Here is a 23,577-nt window from a genome sequence, read left to right on the forward strand (position 1 = left end):
GTTACACGGTGATCAGCATTCATTTAAAAATTTTATGGAATTTACAACCCTGTTAAAAACTTTTCATTATCCCGACGTTTAGATCTTCACATCAAGATCATCATCTGAAGCATACATAAATATACAAGACAAGCTGAGTTACATTATTAACTGTAAACTAGAGAAACAATGATTTGATCACATGTTATTTTATTGGCATGACCTCTAGTGAAAAAAAAAATAAAATAAAAAAAAAATATGTATATATAAATTACATCAAGCTAAATTCTATTTATGATGACAGGATTAAACATTCTTTCTTACAGATGGATATCATAAAAATAGGACATCATTGTTTCTTTTTTCTTTCAGAAACAATGATGTCCTATTTTTAGTATTACAATTGTTATTTAAGATACTGGATTTTCTGCGGTCCCATTTATAGTTGTTCTTAGTGAGGAAGGTTCCGTGGGTCGAATATATGCCTTCCATGTGTTTGGGATTTTTAAGACCATCCTTATTGTTCAGATTGGGGTGGTTGATAATGATCTCACAGGCTTCCTTAAATTTCCATTCATACCATGTTTTAGTGCAATAGACAACTAGTGCTTTTCCTTGCACTTAAATTATCTGACCCTTCAGTTATCAGAAGAGCAAATTTCCTTCCCAATATGGTCAGATAAAGAATATATTACTGTACTACTTTACAATGTAATTAACTGGCCATCTGTTGACTGACAAATATGACACTAAGATTCTCATAATTGTACAATAGTAACATTACCATGAAATTATGATTAAGTCAATTCTTCCATTCAAATTTAATGGCACATATTCTCATCACCTTGAAGAACCTGGAGTCTCAATATCATTTTCTAAGGTTTGGAACCGCTGATTCAGAATAAAGGACAAGTTTTCTTCTAGCCTATACCCCATTAAATCTTTCCTAGTAATCATTCCAACTACTTGGTTTCTTCTGTCTATAACAACTAGATGTCTCAGCCCCAAAGAACGGAAAATAATATACGTTCTATGGAGAGAAAAGTCCTTATGGACACAAACTGCTGATTGATTGGTATAAGGAAGCTAGAAGAGTAAATAAAAATTTGATTACAATAAACATAATATAAACATAAATGATATAACAAATATAATAATAAAATTGTCAATTAGATATAATGAATATATAATTGACATTATAAAAATATGTCAATTATATATTTTTAATACTTGAATGAAATATTGTTATTAAAGATGAGTTAATTTTGCTTTCTTTGAATAATTACCTATGTAAAGAAAATATCAACCTTTCTTTCAAACAGCAAAAAAAAAGCAGTGGTTTATTTATTTATTTATTTTTTTTTTTGGAATAGGTAAGGTTCCTTTTTCAAGATAATGCATAATTTCTGATATAAATTCTTTATTTAGACAGCATTAGGGCTATTTTCCAAGGAATAATAAAATTTGCTTAACACCACTTAGGAATGCAAAAACAAATCTATGGATACTGGAGTAGTGGCAAAATTAGTCACAAAGTTAAAGTGTTGATGTTATATCTTGACAGCTGAGACAGAACTGTAAGATTTCAAAGCAGTTTCTTCCATAAAATTTACATAACGTTATGTAAAATAATGTCAAACTAGACATCCTGTGTCAGAGAATGGCAAATCTCAAAGTACGTCTTTTTGACTTGCTCTGGCTCAACATTTCATTGTTCCATTTAAAAACATTTATTTGCTAAGTTCTCCAAATTGCAATAACCATTCTGGCTTTTTTTATTACTTTTCTTTGAATTTTTAATATCTACAGTCCCAAATATCATAACAAGGTTTCTTTCTTTCTTGGTGGTTTCAACATTCATAATTCAAACTGGCTTCCTTCCTTTCTATGAAGACATGATTTATTGAACAATATGCAAGAGACGAAGAGATATTTGCTGTCAGATATTTCCCAAACTGGTCATCTGTCCAGCAGAATGTCTGATAATCCTCTGCACTCTCTCAGCATGCTTAATCTCTTCTAGAAGAGAAGAGATTATACACTACAGATGCCAGCTCTCCTCTTGGTAACTCAAACCATATCTTCATCCAGGTTTCCTTCTCTATGTAACAAAACATGTGGACATGATACATATGTTCCTGAAGTAGAAATTATGCAAACCATCTCATTTGGCACTAATATAGTGCCAAATGGGATAATTTCTACTTTTGCCGACTACTGTTTTCACTCTTTTGACCAAAGCACTTGCTAAAACAGAATAATTCTTATTGGAATGAAAACCTTCACACCAGATCACTATTCACACTTCACTTCTCCAGCAGGTGAGGCAAGGCAGTCCAGGAAAAGAATTCAGCACATCACCAGTGGCTTAAAATCAAAATACAAATCATAAAACTCAGCTTAAACCATACCATGCAACAAGGGCACAAAGCCCATCAGCAAATCCAAGTCAGATGTTGTATCAAGTGCAGAAAACTTTCTGCTCAAATGGCAGTTGGGCCTTTGGTCCCTTACTAAGGCCATTGGATGCAACTTCTGCTTATGTATGTTTCCACCTCGTAGCATCTTCCAAAGGTTGGCCTCCTGACAAGATTCTTCCCTTCAAACTTCTGCATTGATGATAAAGACAAAAGTATTCCCCACTTTATGATGAACTGCTCCCGGCATGTCTGCTATTTTTTCCACCAAAGACATCAGAAGAATCATGAATAGCTTAGATATAACCAAGTCTTCTGGTCCTGATGGTATTCCTCCAAGTGTGCATGAAACATGTCTCCTAAATTAATGCCCATCCTACATCATCTTTAAAATCTTTCATACTCATCTGGCATCCACCTTTCAGCATGGAAATAAGCCTAGATTCAACTAATCTAAGATAAAAGTCAGCTTTTATCTCCTTTCAAACTATCATTGCATTGTACTCATTAGCTCTATTGAAGATAATGATGAAAATTAATCAACAGTCAACTTCACCATCACCTACAAGCCCACCAATTAAACAATCACTATCAGTATGGATTCTATCACCCTCAATTCACAGTGCCAACATTACTCATTTATGGACACAAGCTATAGAAAGGTTTGGTGGAACTTTTCATGACATCTCCAAGACATGTGATTGAATCTGGCACAAAGGCTTACTTGCCAAATTACCATCTTATGGTCTACTGTCCACACTTTACAAATGGAAGGCTAATTTCCTGAATGGTCACTAACTGTCTCAGGACAGACATTCAAATTTTTTTTTGATCATGGTTAAATTCACCAATGAAAACAGTTTTTCATTTAGCAGCAAGAAGAATCAGCAAGATATACGTACCTTCCTACAATATTGGAATTAAAATATCTATAGGCGTTTTTATGCCAACTACATGAAATAGACATTGAGTGAAAAAGAGGTATCATCTTGAGTACAACATTATTGGACTGTTCTTCTTTGCTGTTTGTGATATCCAGATGTGATGTCATTCACCCAGTTGCACGCCATAGAGAATACAGAGTATGCTATACTGCAACAGAAAGCTAACAGCTGATCGGTATGAGGAAAAAAAAAAATAGGTATATACACTGCTTGGAAAAGAAGTCAACAGACACTCCCATAGGCAAGGTGCATCATGCCATGTAACGAGTCATGTTTGTAGCCGATATAAATTGGAGGAATATGATGCTCCCGAGTCAGTGCAGCTATGTTCAGGTGAAAGGGCACAAATTGACCCATCCCACGTCAACAATCAGTGATGCCATACTGAGATGGAGGTGCAAAGAGTCGAACACAAGTGCTACCTGTAGTGGACAGCCCACCACACTCACTGAACGTGACCATAGGGTGCTACAAAGAATAATATGTAAAAACTGCCATTCGGGGTGACACACTGAATGCAGTTCTTGGCATCAACTGGAACACAAATCTGCACAAAATCATTCAGAACCAAGGCTCATAACATGGGTTTCCATGGTAGGACTGCAATTATGCAAGCTCCACATTACTCAAATCAACATACAGCATCATCTTTGGTGGTGCAAGGAGCGTATACAGTAGGATGTGGAAGCTTGGAAAGCTGTGTTATGAAACGATGAATCACACTACACCCTCTACCGAGCAGAAGGACAGATGTGGCAGATGCCTGGTGAACATCGCTTATCAGAATGTAACCCCAATTATTGAATTCAGGGGTGGTAGTGTGATGGTATGGTCCTGTTTTTTTCTGGTTTGGCCTTATATCTCTGTTTTGGTGCCATGAACACTGGGCTCTGAGAGGTATCTGGACAATCAATGCTTCCTACTTTGTGGTGTTTTTACAGAACTGTTCACTGTCTCTTTCAGCAAGACAATGTCATGAGGTTGCCACTGTAACTGAGTGGTTTGTGGACATGAATGTCACCACACTTGACTGGTCCTCACAGAGCCATGATCTCCAGTTCATTCCACAGATGTTCTTACTGAACATCTGTGGAATGAACTGGAGTGTTGGGTTAGGTCAAGGGCCATCCACCCCCACAACAGTCCAGGACCTCATTAGATACCTACAGGAAGAATGGTCCAAAATTCCCAGTGATTACTATCACACACCTGTAGAAAATATGCCCCATAGAATTGCTGCAGTCATCGCAGTGAAAGGAGGTCCTACATTTTATTAAGGTGGATGCCATGGCTGTTTGTACCTCGCACTATGGTGCCCTTCTTTCCAAGCAGTGGTGTGTGTATTATTATTATTATTATTATCATCATCATCAATAGACCTTCATGTAGTCAAGAGACTTATCATGGGAGGTCCAACTCTCACATGCATAGCTCATTGTACCTCGACTTAAATGCATTCACTGTCTCTACACTCACCACGCTCTCAGGCAATGCATTCCAATCACTCACCACTCTCCATGTAAAAAAAATCAACTCCTTGCCTTCTTGCTCACACCCACCTTATACAGCTTCCAGGGTTGGCCTCTTTTTCTCCCATCTCCAGATATTCTATGAAAAATCTCATCCATGCTAACCTGGTAATTACCCCCTTACTCACCTGCACGTCTCGATCATGTCTCTCCTCTTTCTTCTATCCACCAGGCTCTATAATTTGCATTCCCTCAATCTGTCTCCACATTTCACATTTCAGAGATCAGAAACCAACTTAATCAATTGTCTCTGGACCCTCTCCAATATCTCCTTGTTGGAATATTTGTGTAGAGAAGGCTCCTTTTTCAGATAAGTTTTTTGGAATAATTAACTGTAAATAATTTTGTATTTATGAGTAAGAGTTGCTATAAAAGTTGTGTGCTTGCAGTATTTCTAGTGTGTAGGCTTGTTAGTTTAAGTTTGTTTATGAAATCGTTAAACTTAGAGCTTAGTATCGCAACCGATGAAGGAAAGATGGTGGCGGCTTAGTCTTTGCAGGAATTTAATATTGATTTCAGTCATTTCGTGAAACGACTGAAATATTGAGTCAATATTAATGTGAGATGTGCTATATGTATTTGTTTGTTATGTAGATAAATTATAGATATTTAAGGCTGATGGAAGTAAGATGTGTGCAAAGTATGATCTGAATGAGGACTTGAGTAGTAATGTATTGGTAACTGAAAGTATTAGTAGCGAGAATGCCACAAGGAGGATGAGTGCTCACGGATAGAAAAAAAAAAAGGGACAGTATAAAAGAGCAGTGAAAAAAAATGGTAAAAAAGTTTGAAAAAGCTAGCGAGTGATCTGATGAACTTAACAATTGATGGTAAGAAAGACGAAATGTAGTGGAAGTTGAAAATAGGAGTACAATTAAAGGTATGGTAGCGAGCAGTGTCGATGGCAAACAAGCATGTATGGCTGGCAATAAAATTGAGAGAGTGAATGAGAGCAAAAATGTGATGCAAAATTTGAAAGCTGAGTTGATTAAGATGAGGCAAGAGATGAAACGGGTGTGGAGTGAAATAAGAGAATTCAAGATATGTATGGAAGAGTGAAAACAAAAATGAATGATATTTGTTTGAAAGAGGTAATGAAAGATCCACGAGTGCCGTATGGGAATTCATTTATTGGAGTGTGGTAAACGAAAAGATGCACAAGGTTTGTTTTCCTGGAGGTAAAATGAATAGAGTGATTGAAGTGTTGGATATGAGGAGTAAGTGAACAAAAGAGTTGATAGTAGTAATAGGGACAAATGACTTGACTGGGAACAAGGAACACATAAAATTGGATATCAGGAAGTTGTTGTCGAGAAGGATAAAAGATAATAGTAAGATAAGAAAGGTAGTCAGTCTGTTGCCCAGGTATGACAGTGATGAAATTATGTAGAGAATGAAGATTATGAATGATGTGTGAGGAGAAAGGAGTGCAGTTTATTAATGTGTGAAATGAGTTTGAAGGATGAATTGAACTGTATAAGAGTGATGGACTGCATTTGAATGGTTTTGGTGTGACTGCTGCTAGAAAGTAGAGAAGTGAGTGAAATCTGATCAAGTAAGAACCAATGTGAAAGAGCAGGTGAGTAAGAAAGGAGAGAACTGAAGTGGTGGTTATGAATGAAGAAATGGGTAGCATGAGTATAGAGAATGAGAGAACAAGTGTGCAAGGTAAACAGAGGAGGCTCAGGGTGGACAGGAGAACACAGCATGAGAATGCTTAATGTTCCAAGAGGATGTGAATGTGTGTGTAGACAAAAAGGGAAGAGGATGACCTTGAATCAAGGGAAAACAGTTGGATTTGAAGAAGGTTCTAAGATGAATAAGGAGAGAAAAAACATGGTTTGAGTTAAGTATGGAGAAGTCACATCTAATAAGTGTTATCAGTGAAATTTGTTATACTAGTGTCTGAAAAGTTCTCAGCCTAACAAAATTATTTTTATTTTTCAACATAATTTCCCTTAAGACTAATATATTTCTTCTAGCGATGTTCCAGCACCATTATTATCCCATCCCTGTAGTGGTTCTCGAAGATCTGCAAAATACCCCTCTACAGCTGCAATCATCTTGATTCGAAGAAAAACGCTGACCAGCGAGGAAGAGTTTTAGTTTTGGGAAGAGACAGAAGTCAGAGGGAGCCAAATCTGGGGAACAGGGTGGATGTTCCAACAATTCATAGTGCAGATCCCTTAATTTTCCCATTGCCAAAACCCCTTTGTGGGCAGGTGCATTGTCCTGATGAAAGATGATTTATTTCTTCTGCAAACCGGATCTTTTCTCACGAATTTTTTTTGTCTAGTCTGGGTAAAAGATCGGAATAATATTCCCCGGTTATTGTTTTACCCTTTTTCAAGATAATTAATAAACAAAATGCATTTAGCATTCCAAAACACTGATGCCATGACCTTTCCTGCTGATGAAACTGACTTTGTTTTCTTTGGTGCTGAACAACTGGCTTCTGTCCACTGTTTTGATTGCTGTTTGGATTCTGGTGCGTAATGACAAATCCAAGTCTCATCCATATAAATCAATGCACAAAATCAGTTTCATTCTTGTTAAAATGCTCCAAGCACTGTTCAGAGATTTTCATGCAAGTGCGTTTTTGATCTGCTGTGAGCAAGCGCAGCACCCATCTTCACAAAGCTTTTTCATATGCAAAATTCTTCATGCAAAATATATCCTACACATTATTTTGAAATGCCTATAGTCTTAGCAATTTCATGCACTTCGCTGGTCATCAAATACCATATTGTGCACTTTGATCAGTGATTTCTGGTGTTGTTACACTTTTTGGACATCCATCACATAGATCATCTTCAAGGCTGGTACGACCACGTTTAAACTCGGCAGCCCATTCCTTAATTGTCGAAAACGAAGGAGAAGAGTGCCCATAAACTTTTATGAACTTCAAATGAATTTCTTTTGCTGTTAAACCTTCTTTTACAAAGAATTTTATAATTGCACGATATTTCAAGGGATACAGACAACACTTTTGCTTCAGACTGTATAAAACAAACTACTTGATAGAATGACTTGTAATTTCACATGGATGCTTATGACAGATGTACCAACTTAGAAAAAAAAAAATCATGCTGATAGTGTTGCCATCTATGGTTGAGGCCAAGAACTTTTCAGACCACCCTCGTAGATCCAGGAATGAGCTGTAATGTTTGTATACAAATGCTAGAAGTGTAAGAAACAAGGCAAATGGTTGCATTAATTGAGTCTGTTCACCCAAGAATTGTTGGAATAAGTGGAATATGGTTGGACAAGGATGATATCCTGACAAGAAAAGGGATGGAAGGGTATGATGTGTTTTGTGAAGATAGAAAGTTTAAAAAGGGAGGGAAATGCGATTGATAATAGAGAAAAAGTTATGCCCATATAAGGTAGAGCTTAAGACGAAAATAGTGGCAGTGGTTTTGAGGCAGTATGGTGCGAGATAGAGGTGAATATAATGAAATTACTTAGTCAGATGTTGTTAGAGACCTAGTAATGTGGATGGCAGTGATGACTCTGAAATGTATAATCAAATTAGCAAAGCAAATAAGAAAAGGGTGATCATTATGGGCGATTTTAATTATGGTAATATAGACTGGGTTGATGAGATAGCAGCTGGAAATAAAGAAAATAAGTTTGAGTTTTTGTTACATAATGCCTGAGGTAGTTGTTCCTCAAACGGCACACGAGGATTGAGGGTCTTGGATTTGATCATATCAGAGGATGATTATTATAAATGAGGTGTCAAATCGCCCTCCAGTTGGTGAGAGTGATAACGAAGTGATTACCTGAGTGGTTGCCAGGAATGTGAGGACCTCTATGAGGAAAGGTTATATGTGGAACTACAAGCTGGTGATTATGAGAAGCTCAGGAGATAGCAGGTGTAGCATGGAATAAGGATTTGGCAAAGGAGATCAATGCAGCTTGGGTGATATTCAAGAACTATCTAGTAGAAGCAATGTCTAAATGTATTCCACAGGTTAGAAGGTTAAATAAGGTAGGTGTGAAATGGATTAATGAAGAGATTAAGTATGCAATACAGATGAAAAGGGCATTACAGAGGTGGCATAAGACGAGTAGTAATAATCAATTTCATGAGAAATACAAAGAATAGGCAAGGAGGGTGACTTGGTTAGTAAGGATAGCAAAAGTGAAGTATGAGCAGCAGTTAGCTAATGAAGTCAAAAAGAATCCTAGGGAGTTCTTTCAATATCTAGCCAGCAAAAAAAAGAATGATTATGGAAGGATGACACTGATGGGAGAAAATGGTATAAGAACAACTGCTGCAGAGGATATGGCAATGAACATTTCATAAAGGTCTTTCATTCTTGTGAATGTGACATCATGGAGAGTTTGAGAGCAGTTGTTGAGGAGGAGGAGAGACTGGATGACTAAGTGAGCAAGAGGCATATGGGGAATTGAGAAAACTTTATGTTAACAGGGCTGTGGGACTTAATAATATATCACCATGTATTTTGAAAGAATGTGTCAGGGAGTAGGCATCTGCCTTGACATATTTGTTCAATATGAGTCTTGCACTAGGTCAATTTAAGGAGCGGAAGGAATGCAAAATTGAACTGCTTCATAAGGGAGGTGACAGAACACAACCATCAAATTATAGGCCTGTGTGTCAGTTGTTGTGGTTAAAGTGTTGGAGAGGCTGGTGAAAACCAGGATCCAGAATTGGGTTGACAACAATGGTATTATCTTTGATGGACAGCATGGATTTCTTAAAAGAAAGTGATGTTTTAGTAATCTACTTACTTATTACAATAAGGTAATGGCTTCATTGGACAAAGGAGATGGATACACAGTAGCATACTTAGATTTTGAAGGCTTTCGATAGATTACCACATGATAAGTTGATAGTCAAACTAAAGCAGATGGGGTTGGATATTAGACTAGTGCATTGGATCTGAGATTGGCTATTCGATAGGTATCCGCAAGTTGTGTATGGGGAAGCAATATCCAAGAAGAGGAAAGTCATTAGGTGTGCCTCAGGGGTCTGTTTTAGGACCACTGCTGTTTAACCTGTATGTTAATGATATTGGAAAAGATTTGGATGGGTATATTGAGTTGTTAGCAGATGATGATGCAAAGTTGTGACAAACTATGAGGAGTAGAGCAGATGTTGTGGTCTTACAAGAAGACTTGAATAGATTGAGTGAATGGGTATGTGAGTGGGGATAACAGTTCAAGGTTGCAAAATGTAAGGTTTTAAAATTTGGGAAACAAAGGTGGGGATGTAGAATTTATGCTTGGTGGGGATATATTGTTGGAGGTAGAAGAAATAAGAGATCTCGAGGTGATGTTGGATAAGGATCTAAAATTTAAGAGGACACATTGCCAAAATTGTGAAGACAACACAACGAATTATGAGAATGATGCAGAGGACACTGGCTTGTAGAAGGAAATTCTTATTCCATTGTAGAAGTCTCTGATTAGGCTGCACGTGGATTACTGGTCACCTGGTTTTCAAAGGACGAAGAGATGTTGGAAAGTGTCCAGAGACGACTGACTAAGGTAATCTCTGATCTCTCGAACACTGAACATGAGCAAAGGTTGAGAAGATGCAATTTACAGAGTCTAGTGGATAGGAGGAAGAAGGGTGATTTGATAGAGATGTACAAGTTGGTAAGGGGTTGTTATAGGATCAATGTTGAAGAGGTTTATCATAAAATGTGGGAGATCAGGGAAGAACAAGAGCTCATCCCTGGAAGCTGTATAAGGAGGGTATGAACAGGGGAGTGAGAAGCAGATTTTTTGCATGCAGAGTTGTGAATGATTGAAATGCCTTGCCTGAGAGTGTAGTGTCTGCAGAGAATTTAAGTGTGTTTAAGGTGAGGTATGAGTTGTGTGTATGACAAAGGGACCTCCTAGATGAGTCTTTGACTCCCATGGGGTGTTAGAATAATAATAATATACATATATAATGTGGTAAGAACGAGTAGGTATTGGAGAAAGCAGAGTGAGTGTTGTAAATAATTCCCTTAAGAAATAAAGAAAATAATATAACAAATGAATGGCGATTTTCTGTATTTAAGTTCCTATTGAGAAGTTAATGTATCCACAGTGTTATAAATTAGTTTTGTAACTGAAATCTGGAACCATCCACTATGTTTATGGAGCTGACAGCTGTCAATTAATAGCATGTAATGTTCCAAAATAATTGTATTCTGCTTTATCACTGGAGTTGAAGTCTATATCAGAGGCGGCTCGTGCATAGACACTGCGGAACTGCAGCACCCCCAATTTTTCTTGATATATAAATATATTTATTAATTTATTTATATTTACTTGTAATATTTAATTTTATCATCAACAATCCTATACAATTCTCTTATTTTGCATAAAAACTAATAAAAATCCATCTTGTAGCACTTAGGAGGGCAATGGAAGCTAGCAGCACTGTGTTTACCACAGTGTCATATTGCTACACGCGCAAGCATATGCGCATCATAGTGAGATACGAGCTATTAGCGTAATGCAGGACTGTCCGTCGCACAGTTCCACTGTTGTTTATATGCAGTTTGCACCAGTGGTAGAGTGTTCGTAGTGCTTATCGTGTTTACTCCGTCTTTTTAAATATTTGGACATTACAATTAAAGACATAAAGTTTATTATAGTTTTTATTTTAGAACATTATTGGGGTTATGATAATGGATTTTATTTTTAAGTAATTTTAAATTATGCAAACTGTAATTTTATCGATAATAAACAATGATTTTTCAGGTTTAATTTTTTTTTTAAATTTTTACCATAATTTTGATATTTTATCCAAACACATATACACTGTACTTACAATGTGTATGTATATTTCAAAAGTTGCAGCACCCCCAAGATATCAAGCCACAAGCTGCTACTGGTCTATATAATAAATCATTAATGTTTTGATATCTGCTTTAAACAGAAACTGGATATGCTTGCAGTAAAGCACTGTTTAAGATAAATGGATGTGTTGACAATGTTTTTCTGCTTCTCTTAGAACAGTTCCACAAATTCAGATTGCTCAAGAATTGCACTAAATGTGTATTTTGAAGTTCAAGTTCTAAAGTAGTGAATATGTTAACAATTTTTTGTATGTTCAATTCATTAGCTGATTAGGTCAACTTTTTTTTTTTTTTTTTTGTAAACACTTTTACAAACCTATGTCAAAACATAACTGAATATGTTAGTTATGAAAACATAACCCAATGTTGTAAGAATTTGTGTGAGAGTGAGTGAGTAAGTAGAATGGTCATTAATCCATACAATTTTATTTTATATGTCGTTAAATACAAACACTTTGTTAATAAAATATAGACATACAGTATATACAGGGTGGTCAAGTTTAAGGTCTTGTGGAATGCCAACCAGTGATCCAAATGCTGTGAAACTTTGCAGGGTATTCCTGCAAATGTATTATTGTGCATCATGAGGAAGTGATATCTGATAAAAAAAAAAAAAAAAAGTGTTTGTATATCACACAACTTGGCAGGTGCCAGGAGGGTTTAAAAAGATGGACATGGGATTTTTTCTTTCATTCTGATTGTTAATACTGTCTACAGTGATGGCACTAACCTTGCCCCAATGTGCTTTGCTCATAAAGCTGTATTACCTAAACAACTGAATGCTGTTGCTGCACACAGCAAATTTCATCACCTGAATAAATGGTGATGAAGTCTACCATCTCCATGTGCTCTGCAATGAATGATTAGTCTTTTTTGAAGAACTGGAATCATTGGGAGTTAGACCTGGCAGAGGTCACAAACCAATCAGTTCACAACAAGTAAATAAAGTTGCTACTGCTATTGTTGGAACAGGCCAAGAATAACGGCACTGGTTCTTGCAGTGCATGTGCTGTACCAAGATATAGATGTGCCTTACACAACTCTGTGGAAAATTTTATAGAAGATTCTGAATTTTTATCCATTCAAGATAACCCTGTCATAGGAGTTGCACCCTGCAGACTTTGAAAGTTGACTCTGACATTCAGTTTAACATTCTTGCTCTAGTAGAGCTGGATGCTGCATGGCTGTGGACGATTGTGTGGGGAGATGAGATTCACTTTCACCTGAATGGAGCTATGAATACCCAATTACCAGGTATGGACTAAGCAAAACCCATATGCAATACAACAAATTCCTTTGCATTTGAAAAGCTGACTTGAAAGAACAGGAGCTGATTCGCTAATCAGCTCCTGTGACCTGCTCAGTTACTGCTGAGAGGTATTGTGATATGATAAACAATTTTGTTGGACCACAGCTATAGCAGCACCTGTGCATGGATTCAGTCATTTTCATGAAGGATGGCATCCCCCCCCCCCCTCCACTCATCAGCTGATTTGTACAGGATGTTCTTTGAGAGCATTTCACAGAAGCCAGAGCAATCAGCTGTGCATTTCCCAATGCATGGCCAACTCATTCACCTGATCTGACCCCTGTAACTTCTGACTCTCGGGATTTCTCAAAGATAAGGTTAATCAGGATCATTTTGATAACTTGCCAGCACTGATAGACAGCATTACGCAGCATATGCATGCCATCAGTCCTCAACAGATGTGTTCTGCCATTTGAACACACTGTGCAAAGGATGCATTTTGTGGCATACGGGGAAAGGGCAACATATTGAACAGTACAGAGCCCATGAATGCATAATGGAAGTAAATAAAAATGTTGAATGAAAAAAAATAAAATAAAATACAAGCTCGTGCAAAGGAGTAATGTATTTGTTAAAATGTTTTGGCGAAAATTATTCAGAAATTAAATTAAGATGTCTCAGTAGTTTGATACATTTATGTGGCCTGAAGATATGGAAGATATCAATAAATTTGATGAAATGATGTTATGCATTCCAAGTTGTGGGAGAAGCATTTAAATATACAAGATTGTATGTACATTTATGTAGTAATAAAGACAGGTTTTTCCAGGTTTCCATTTCTCTCAGAAAAAACGCCTTGAAATTGTAGCCATTATAGCAGCAAGCACATCATTATATGAAAGAATAGTTTTAGTTAGAATGTAATAAAAGGGAAGATGAGGTCATCAAAGAATTCCCTCCATTGTAAAGGATTTATTGATGATGCCTTATATGTTTATTAGATAAATCAGTAAATAAATAGTATTTCAATCAGGAAAAGATACACTGGAGGACAGGCATAAGAAGCCTTTATGTAAGTGAACTGCGAGATTGGTGGCATATATTTTAAAAACATGAAAGTATAATTCTGTAAAGTATTAAAATTATGTGTAAGGTACAGTAAGAATTAATGAATATATTACTAATACTTTATTCCATAACATTTTATTCAAATAGTTTCCCCAGCATACCAGCTTTGCTTATTCTGTTGTCTATTTCTATATTTAATCCTTTAACTGCTTATTTTATATTCTACTGATATTGTCCCATGTGCTGAATTAATTTTGCAAAAAATTTATAAATAAAATCAATTAAAATTCTTACTGAAGTAAGAAGTCCGGACAGCATCATGCATTCTTGATATATACTTCACTCACAAAAATGGCAATAATAGTGTTTTATAAAATTTGCATAATCAAGGGGTGTCCATTTGATAATGCAAATTACACACATTAGTTTATGTAAAAATTAATCAAAATATATAAAGAGCATCAACCATACATATACAGGCTCAGCAAAGCATTTCCGAGCCTGTAATAATACGTTCTCAGTTAAAGGGTTAATTGTCATCCTTGCTCAAAATTGCACCAAAATCCTGAAATATTTTACTTATTCTACAGTTTCTCCACTTGAAGTTGAAGCTGTCCATGTTTGTGCCTAGGTTTGGTCTTTTAATTGCTAATTTTCAAGCTAAATTTGTTATTGCTATTACTGAATTTAGTTAAAGAATTTTATAGATTTCATTTGCTTAGAAGTACATCATCTGCATAAAGCAAAGACCTAAGTTTGTTATCTCTGAGTACATTAAGTTTAATGTCACTTTCATAATTTCACCCATATAGATAATGAATAAGAGTAGAGATATAATGCATCTTGTCTCACACCTGATTTTACATTAAACCATCTTCCTATATTTCTTTCAATTCTAGCAGCGACTTCAAATTTAAACAGAGACTATGTATCACACTGTATAATGTTCCATTTAGTCATGTGATAGGTGTTCTGAAAAGTTTTTCTCTTGGCACCTTGTCATATGCTTTTCTATATCTACAAAAGTTAAGTATAGATTTTTGTTATATTCCCAGGATTTCTTAATGATTTGTCACAAAGTGAAAATCTGAACTTGACAAGCTTTGTTTGGACTCATTCTGCCTTGTTCTTCTCCAAGTTTCTCTTCTACAATTTTTCTTAACCTTTTATTAAGTATGCTTATATAAACATGGAACACTTGGTAGAGAAATTCCTCTGCAATTCTCACATTAGTTTGTTTTTTTAATAGATGGGTCCAACCATCTGGAATTTGACCTTCTGATCAGGCCTTCTAAATAATTCAGAGTAGACACTGTAAAACTTTTATATATTCACATTAGAGCATTTCTGGTTGAATATCATCTACTCCAGCTGCTTTTTCACATTTCATGCTTTTGGTAGTTTTTTTTTTTTTATGTACTCTTGATTGCATTCCTCTTCAGTGCATTTTCTGCCACTGCTCTGTCACTACATGTTTCATTTAACTATCTTTCAAACTCCATTGAGTATGTTAATTACTCCAGGCATCTGGAATATCTTTATCTTCAGTTTTATATCATCTTTAATCCCTTACACAGTACTCTTTCCTCCATTTCTAAGCTTTTCATCAATACCCTATAGAATATTTTGCCACCTTCCTGATGTTTATCTTCTATATTTTTACAGAAGTTTTCCTGTTACTTTCGTTTAGCTACTTTTACATATAGCTTAGCTCTGTTATCTCTTTTTTCTGTGTTCTCCTAGGCATCTACTGATTTACTTGCTAGGAATTTTCATATGCTTTCTTCTTTTCTAGAACTGCTCTCTTTAACTACCTGCATTCACACCATGGAGTTCTGGTTTTTCTATCCTCAGACAATTTCACCACATGCCTCCTAAATCAATCAATCAATCAATGTTCGTGCGTCAGAATTTGTCTGAAGAAAACATTGATTGAATACTTTTTGCATAGTTGAATCTACAGTTTACCTACAAAAGCTGTTCAACTTTAATTCATTTTCAAACTTTCATACAATTTTTTTTCAATATGTTATTAATTTTTATCCTGCTTAAAACCAAGTAATGATAATTTCCCTTGTACACTCTTGTATCCTGAACCAGCATGAAAATATCACTATCAATGATAATACAATCAATAAGACTTTACTATTTTCCTAAAGCATTTCTATATATGCCTGAAATTCGTCTCCCTACATTTAATCAATTAATTTTAAATAACTTATCCTCCACTCTTTTTTAATATTACCAATTCTATAATCCACTGCTCTAGAGGCTATTCCACATATTTTTGAAACAACAGAAAAAAAAATAAGCCTTCTGTTCTTATTCTTTTCTTGACTTTTTTTTTTTTAATGCCTTCTACCCTAGATATTTTTCATAATTTCAATTGCAATGTGGCAATTTTCTCCATACCTCATTAGATAAATTCAAATTAGCACTAACAAACTGAGTTCTGCAACAACTATAATATAATCCTAATAAGACACATAATGAGATCTTTTTTCTGAATACCAAAAGTACTCAGAAAAATCCTCACCCGAGACCTTTTAAAAGAATCATAAAACTTCTTTCTACAAGTGAAGCTTCTTTTAAATATATAGTCTTCTAAGCTGTATTACTACTATGACATTTCCTATCATTCAAAATACCAAAATTCTTATATTCACAAATTCTTTCCAAATTCTATCCATTTCACTTCTATCTGTTTAATACTATGCCTAAACTGCATCTACTTACTTTTCTCCACACTTGCTTGGTTGGCTGAGTGGGTTCAAATCCCATCAAGGGTATAAATGTTTGTGATTATCTTACTAATTAATTCTGTGTGGAAAGGGAGTTGCAAACCTACTATTTCTTCTAACAGACCTCACTCCCAAAACACCATGGGGTATGAGGATGACCTGGCATCAAACAGACAGCAATAGATATTCCTTCATACAGGATTAAATGGAAGACTGCTCTAGAGAGGTTGCTATAGATACGAGAGACTAGTTTTAGAATCAGCATCAACTATGAAGCACTCCTCTAACCTTAATAAGTATGGCTGCATTAAGTCTTGGAATGACTGTCTCACAGTAATTATAAGACTACATTTATCCTAACTTCTCCAAATTAGCTTTGTTATTATTTAGTCTACAGCCCTTGTGAGGACATTAACTTCTTTATGGTTATAATTTGAGTTGTTTCTATAGCAATCTAATTGAGTACCACGTGTTTACTTCTGTTGTAATATGTGTTCTGATGAAGCAGGATAGAAAAACGGTGAAATATTGGTACGTCGAATAAATTAATTATTAATTTTTTTTTTCTTATGGTTATTTATACAATGCAGCACCATTATGGATAAAATAACCACAAATAGCTAAGCCTATCTACGCATAAACTTTCAGTGACTTTCCCTCTGAAGATTACAATTAGTACACATTATTATAGGCTTAATGATTATCCTTTGCATATTTGTTTTAATTCAATAATTTCTATGCAATGTCTTGGTTAACCTAGAGCAACAATTATTATTACTGTTTGCTTATGCTAGGATAAAATATAATTTAATATAAGATGAACTCCCTCTCACTTTTACAACCTGGCTAGTTCCTAAGAAACCATTAAGTGAGCTGTTGTAATTTCACATAGACTCAGTGTCATGAACTGAGGTTATGAATAGTTGAACTTTAAAATATAACTAAACTTTTTTGTGTGTATGTGTTATCTTTTATATATATTTATTTTATATTTTATATTCCCTCCTTTTTTTATATATATATTATATTAACTATTTTTGTCTACCGGCTATGCCTTTGTTAATAATTATACTATATACTTATGAGGTGATTTATTATATAAAATTCTTTTACTAACAATTATTTTTATTTTGACTCCGAGTGTCCCTATATGTTATTGTATTGCACAAAAGTTCACTCCAATTGGTGCAATGACTTTAACTATCTCTTTCAGAATCCAACTAATCATTGACTCAATACCAAGTACAAAATAAACACATTTAATAAAACTAAAACAATATATATATACACTTCTAGCAATAATACATAGCTATAACTACAGATTATATGGATCCAAGGCCTCATTAAAAAATATAAACTTACTCTTAAGACTAAACACTTTTTCCTTCACAATCACAAAAAAAATGTTCATAGTCCTTTTCTCTTTCTGTTAAGGCTCTTTTCCAGAAGTTATACAGCTCTGTACTTCATTTTCAGGATCCTTTTCATCAATCAATGTAACACACATAAAAGTCTTCTTGACTAAATCTTGTTTCCTTTTAGTAGCAATATTCATCAGATCAGGCATCCTTTATACCTAAAAATCTTCTTAATCAATATATTTTCTAAACATTCACTTTCAGGCATCCTTAATACTTATAGAACTTCCTTATCAATATTTTCTCTAAGAAAAACATTCACTTTAGAATGCAAGCTACAAGTTCTCCTTTTATTCATTACTTATTCCTCCTTGAAACCTATTATTTCCACTATTCCTTTTTCGGAATACACTATAAAATTTCTTCCGACTGCCACACACAAAAACAAATATCAAGTTCCTTCTAACTTGACTATTTACCGGCCAATTTATAAAAACTTATAGTTTCAAGATTTCCTTTTTATTCTTTACTTATTCCTGCTTGAAACCTATTATTTTTACTATTCCCTTTTCGGAATACATTATGAAATTTCCTTTTGACTGCCGCACAAAAAAAATCAAGTTCCTTCCAACTTGAATATATCTCAGCCAGTGTTCTAAAAACTTTCCGAACGCTCTCTTGTTTACAACTGTAACTTGGATACGCAACGCTTTCCTTGTCAGCTGTCAATCACACATCAAGTTCTCTCCGGGAGCATGCGCACTTCACAAAAGTCAGAAACTACGCACTGCAATAAAATGGCTGACTCGCTGTATCCATCAGCGCTAAAGAAAGTCTTTCACAAACACAAAATTCAACATTTTATTCAACAAAATTCAACAAACTTTCTTATAAGTAACACAAATAATCAGTTTAGTAAGTCAATATTTTTACTTCTTTACATGTTACTTCTAATATAACATTTTCATAACGAGTACATCACAAGTGCAGACACTGCATGTATGAAAACAAAAACTAACAAGCATGTATTCTTTAAGATTCTTTGTTCTTTATTTTCAAAGAATGGGTCAACTGAAACTTGGAGCAAAGTTCCATCAATTTCATTCCAGATTCCTGAACATTTTGTGCTTCTTTTCTAATGTTAATGCTTTATAAATATGTACTACATTTGTAAATAATTTTAAACAAAATTATTAATAAATGAAGAGCAAGAAAAAATTACTACACTCCACTTTAATTGTAGACTTCTCCTCTACACCTGTGAAGTGATCTGAGCACATCGATTCAAGTGATTTTTTAAATGATGGGTGCAATATTTTGTGACATAAAACTGGACCAAAAATAAACTATATTGATTCAGTCATTAGAAATCATTCATATTAATTAAAGTGTTTTATACACATTCCGATTACCTTGCTTTTGTCTGGCATTTCGTACAGTCATAATAGAAAATTTTTATTATAAAAGGGGAAGTCATAAAGACTGGAGGAGGGACACTACCATATGCTGCTTACCCCAATGAAAAAATTTTTCCATAAGGATGGTAATTTATAAAGATATTAAGAATATATTTAATGAAAAATATATTAACATTTTTTTAGTATTTTTACTAAAAGTATTTTTATGGAGAGTCCGTTATACAGCCGGCTGATAACTCTGCCAGAAATCATTTCTGTCCACTGAAAAAAGGTTCTAAAGATTATTTTATATGATTTCCTTTTTAATCTTCAATAAAAATCCTTGGAATGACTTCTGATGAGACCAGTTGAATCCTGAAATCTATTAAAATCCACTGATACTAACCCCATCCAATGTTGACATGTTCTAATACTTTTCCAATCATGAAGATGCTGTTTTAAGAATTTTTTAAAATTTAATTTTAAGTCCTATATCAAGTGGATCTTTAACATCTTTAAAATCACAAAAACAAATGACATAAGCATCCATGGTAAGCATTTTAAAAAAATCTCCTTAGCTGTTCTACTAAGTTTCACACATTTCTCCTTACAGTTGAGACTGAACATATGCTAAAGGTAATGCAAAAATATGTTTTGTATATGTGTAGATTGATTCATTGGAAGTATACATCTATAGTTCAACAATGCTGTCTCAAAATATCTATTAACTACATCACTAGTATAAGAACTTTTAAATCATACCCTGTATATTATCATGGTAATATACTCTGTATGTTACTACTTTTTTTTTCCATTAATATATCACCTGATGTGTGGGACTAATTTTGAAACATTACCATGTTCCAAAATTAGCCCCACACATCAGGCTAACAAAAAATAATTGAGGATGATATGAAATAATTACCAAATTAAGGTAAAGATGACTGTATTGGTCTGATGCTAATTTTTGTAACATTTTTTGAAATGTTCTGGATTCCTTTAATTTTTCAGCATCATCATCGCAAAACTGAAAGTTAAAAATATTACAATAATTTTACAAAAAAAATATATATATTAGAATATTACAAAAAAATAATAAGACTATTATACAATTATGGCTAGAAAAGGAAGTTAAAAGTTAAAAAAAAAAAACAATGCTTCATTACTCATGTGCTGTTATGAGATATATAAATGAAATAAATGCATATTATCAATTAAAACATTAATTACATAAAACATAGTATACAAATAACTTTGACATCTGCTTCATCACTATGCATTTTAAGCTGATTTTGTGCACAATATATATTAAATTCAGCTGTAAAATAAAAATCTAACAAGGATTGCTATTTAAATCATATGAGAATCCTTGGAATGAATGATTCAGTTATTAGTTCAGTTAATTGAAAAGTTTTTGTAAAGCTAAAAAACTGTCAAAATACGAAATTTGAATTATGTTAAATGGAAACATTCAAGAGCAAATCAGTGTGGTGAGAAATGAAAAATATACAGGAAGTATATATATTTTTTATCTTAAATTAGGTGGAAGGTAGTGTATTGCATGAGCTGCAATTATTAATGAAAGTAGCATTACATCTGACATTCAAATAGGAGATATTAAGCTTACTTCTTCATTCTACGCAGGATGCTATTATCCTCTTAAATAAATGTACTTACAGATCTTCAAAGTCTACTTCTTCATTCTATGCAGGATGATATTATCCTCTTAAATAAATGTACTTACAGATCTTCAAAGTCTTTGAATGATGGTTTAGCCAAATTAAATAACTGACAAATTTGGTATGGAAATCAGCAATAAAAAGACAAACTATGAAAACATGCAAGTAAATAGATATCTTCAGAAAATAGATATCTTGCCATCTTCAGTAAAATGAACAATTTTTCTGAAGATATTCACACCAGGCATGGGAAAATTGTCTCGTGTTATATGAAAAAATGGACAACGTAAGAAATTATCTTGTGCCATCTTGCTTTTTGTTTGTGTGTATATATCAGATGGGCACACTACAAACTAGTGTACACTTGCTATCAAAACCAAAGCTTTGTAAACTGGAAATACTGTGTTTGGTGTGTGTGTGTGTATATATATATATATATATATATATATATGTATATGTGTGTGTATACTAATAATTAAAATAATTTCTATAAGTATCTCCTTTCTTGGAAACACAGATTCATTTTTATGTACTTCAAAATAAACAAAAGCAGTTTGTTAACTTAAACATCTATGCTTTAAGAAGACTGGAATAAAAATGAGAGTGTATAAAGAATAATGTCTCTCTCCTTCCCTCCCCAATACTATACAAACATTTTTTTAAAAAAATGTAGACATTTTATTGTAGCAGTAAATACTGTACAATTTTCTAACAGTATATTTCAAAATAACAAATGAAAATTATTCTAAGAACTTTTGATGATCTCATATTCTATGTTAATTTCTTTTTATTTTTTGGAAATCATGTGGAGTAAAAAGTTGGAATAAAATATTTCAAAGTTTCATGCAATTGAAAACCTGACTCAAAACTTGTTGATGTGCCTGACACTTTATTTCATGTTGAAATATGTGAAATATAATATTACTGGATTTGGAATTGTATTTTGTAAATGAAAGCAAAGAAGGCTGATTATTTTATAAAATTAACAATGAATGATTTTAGTTATCTGTTTTTGTATATAATGTTTAGTTTATTTTTTGAATGCTATGGGGGGGGGGGGGGAACTCACTATCTTCCCAGCGGAACCATCAATACTGCAACTTAGAGAAGAGGTCCTGGATTGCTATGTTCATCTATATGTAGGTGCAATAGGAAGGACATCCTACAAGACGATAATCCTTGTCCTCACTGAGCAAAGTTTGTGGACTTCGAGAAGAGACTACTGTAAGTATGGAATGGCAAGCCAAGTATCGAGAACTTAATTCTATTGAGCACATCTGGGATGCTCTACATAGTTGCTGTTTTCAATCCCCCATCCCCCAAATCTTAAAGAACTTGGGGGATGGGGATTGAAAACAGCAACTATGTAGAGCATCAGGAACAATGGTTCCTGATGCTCTACATAGTTGTTCTACATAGCTGCATAGTGTATAGCTTTTCAGGAACAATGGTTGTTATTAACAACTGAGCTCCTGGACACCATTATAAACAGTTGTGAGCACTGTATTACTCTGAGGGGTGACTACATTCCTTATTGAGAGACACTGGCAATCACATTTTAACTCTTTTTAAAACCAATGTCTTAATGTACCCATTTATTACTGACTAAAACTATTTACAATTTTTGTACATGTTTCTTTCACATCTCATATCATATCATATTGCTTTCAACAAATTGCATAAAAATTCTTCCCTATGAATGCTGACTACTGTGTAACCCTAAATGAAAGAATTCACCATACAGTTTGAGTTATTGTGATTTTTCTCTTCGTTCATTAATTTATGGAAACCAGTGTATTTAGGCACAATTTTTAGTGAAGATGGTAAATTAAATATGGAAATAGCTAATGGTATTAGCAAAGCTGGTAGGGGAATCAACTGAATAAATTTATATGGAATAAGAGATAAATTAGTCAAAACATGAAACTAGCTATATACCAGACAGCATTCAGGCCAATTTTAACTTATGAATCTGAGAGTTAGGTTAGAAATAAAACAATTGATCAAAAAAAAAAAAAAAAGATTAGAGACCACAGATATGAATTCTGAGAAAGATCAGAAGAGTGAACAGATGGCATTGACGATGGTATCACAATAAAAATGAGGGTATTAGAAAGAATTACACGTTATTAGCATTCACGAATGTGTAAGCAGAGTTAATCTTAGATGGTATAGTCATTTAAACAGAATGGGAGAGGAAAGGTTAGCAAAAGACCCAGAGAAAGACCAAGATTTGGTTGATTGATACAGTAAGTAGTGCCTTAGAAGACCAAAATATAAAATCTGATAATACTGGAGTCTTGACAGATAACAGATTAATTCGAAGGAAAACTGTTGATAGGAAATTTGTAATGATGTAACATTTTCATGCGATACTATCATAATATCA

General features: G+C 34.1%; 1 protein-coding gene across 2 annotated transcripts in view; it reads right to left on the bottom strand.

The window, feature by feature from the left end:
• Nucleotides 1-304: 304 nt before the first annotated feature.
• The window catches only part of LOC150096887 (chloride channel protein C-like), a 134,778-nt gene continuing 111,505 nt past the window's right edge, over nucleotides 305-23,577 (bottom strand). For both annotated transcript variants that reach the window (XM_090408431.1, XM_090408430.1), the window contains 2 exons: nucleotides 20,435-20,536; nucleotides 305-1,065 (listed from right to left, as the gene is read on the bottom strand). In XM_090408431.1, coding sequence (XP_090264557.1) covers nucleotides 820-1,065; nucleotides 20,435-20,536 — 348 coding nt within the window. In that variant the 3' untranslated portion in view covers nucleotides 305-819. The remainder of the gene's footprint in view (nucleotides 1,066-20,434; nucleotides 20,537-23,577) is intronic.

This window comes from Typopeltis vanoorti, chromosome 18 (assembly GCF_054136105.1).
Source record: "Typopeltis vanoorti isolate ZY-2024b chromosome 18, IOZ_Tvanoo_1.0, whole genome shotgun sequence".
Taxonomy (NCBI): domain Eukaryota; kingdom Metazoa; phylum Arthropoda; class Arachnida; order Uropygi; family Thelyphonidae; genus Typopeltis; species Typopeltis vanoorti.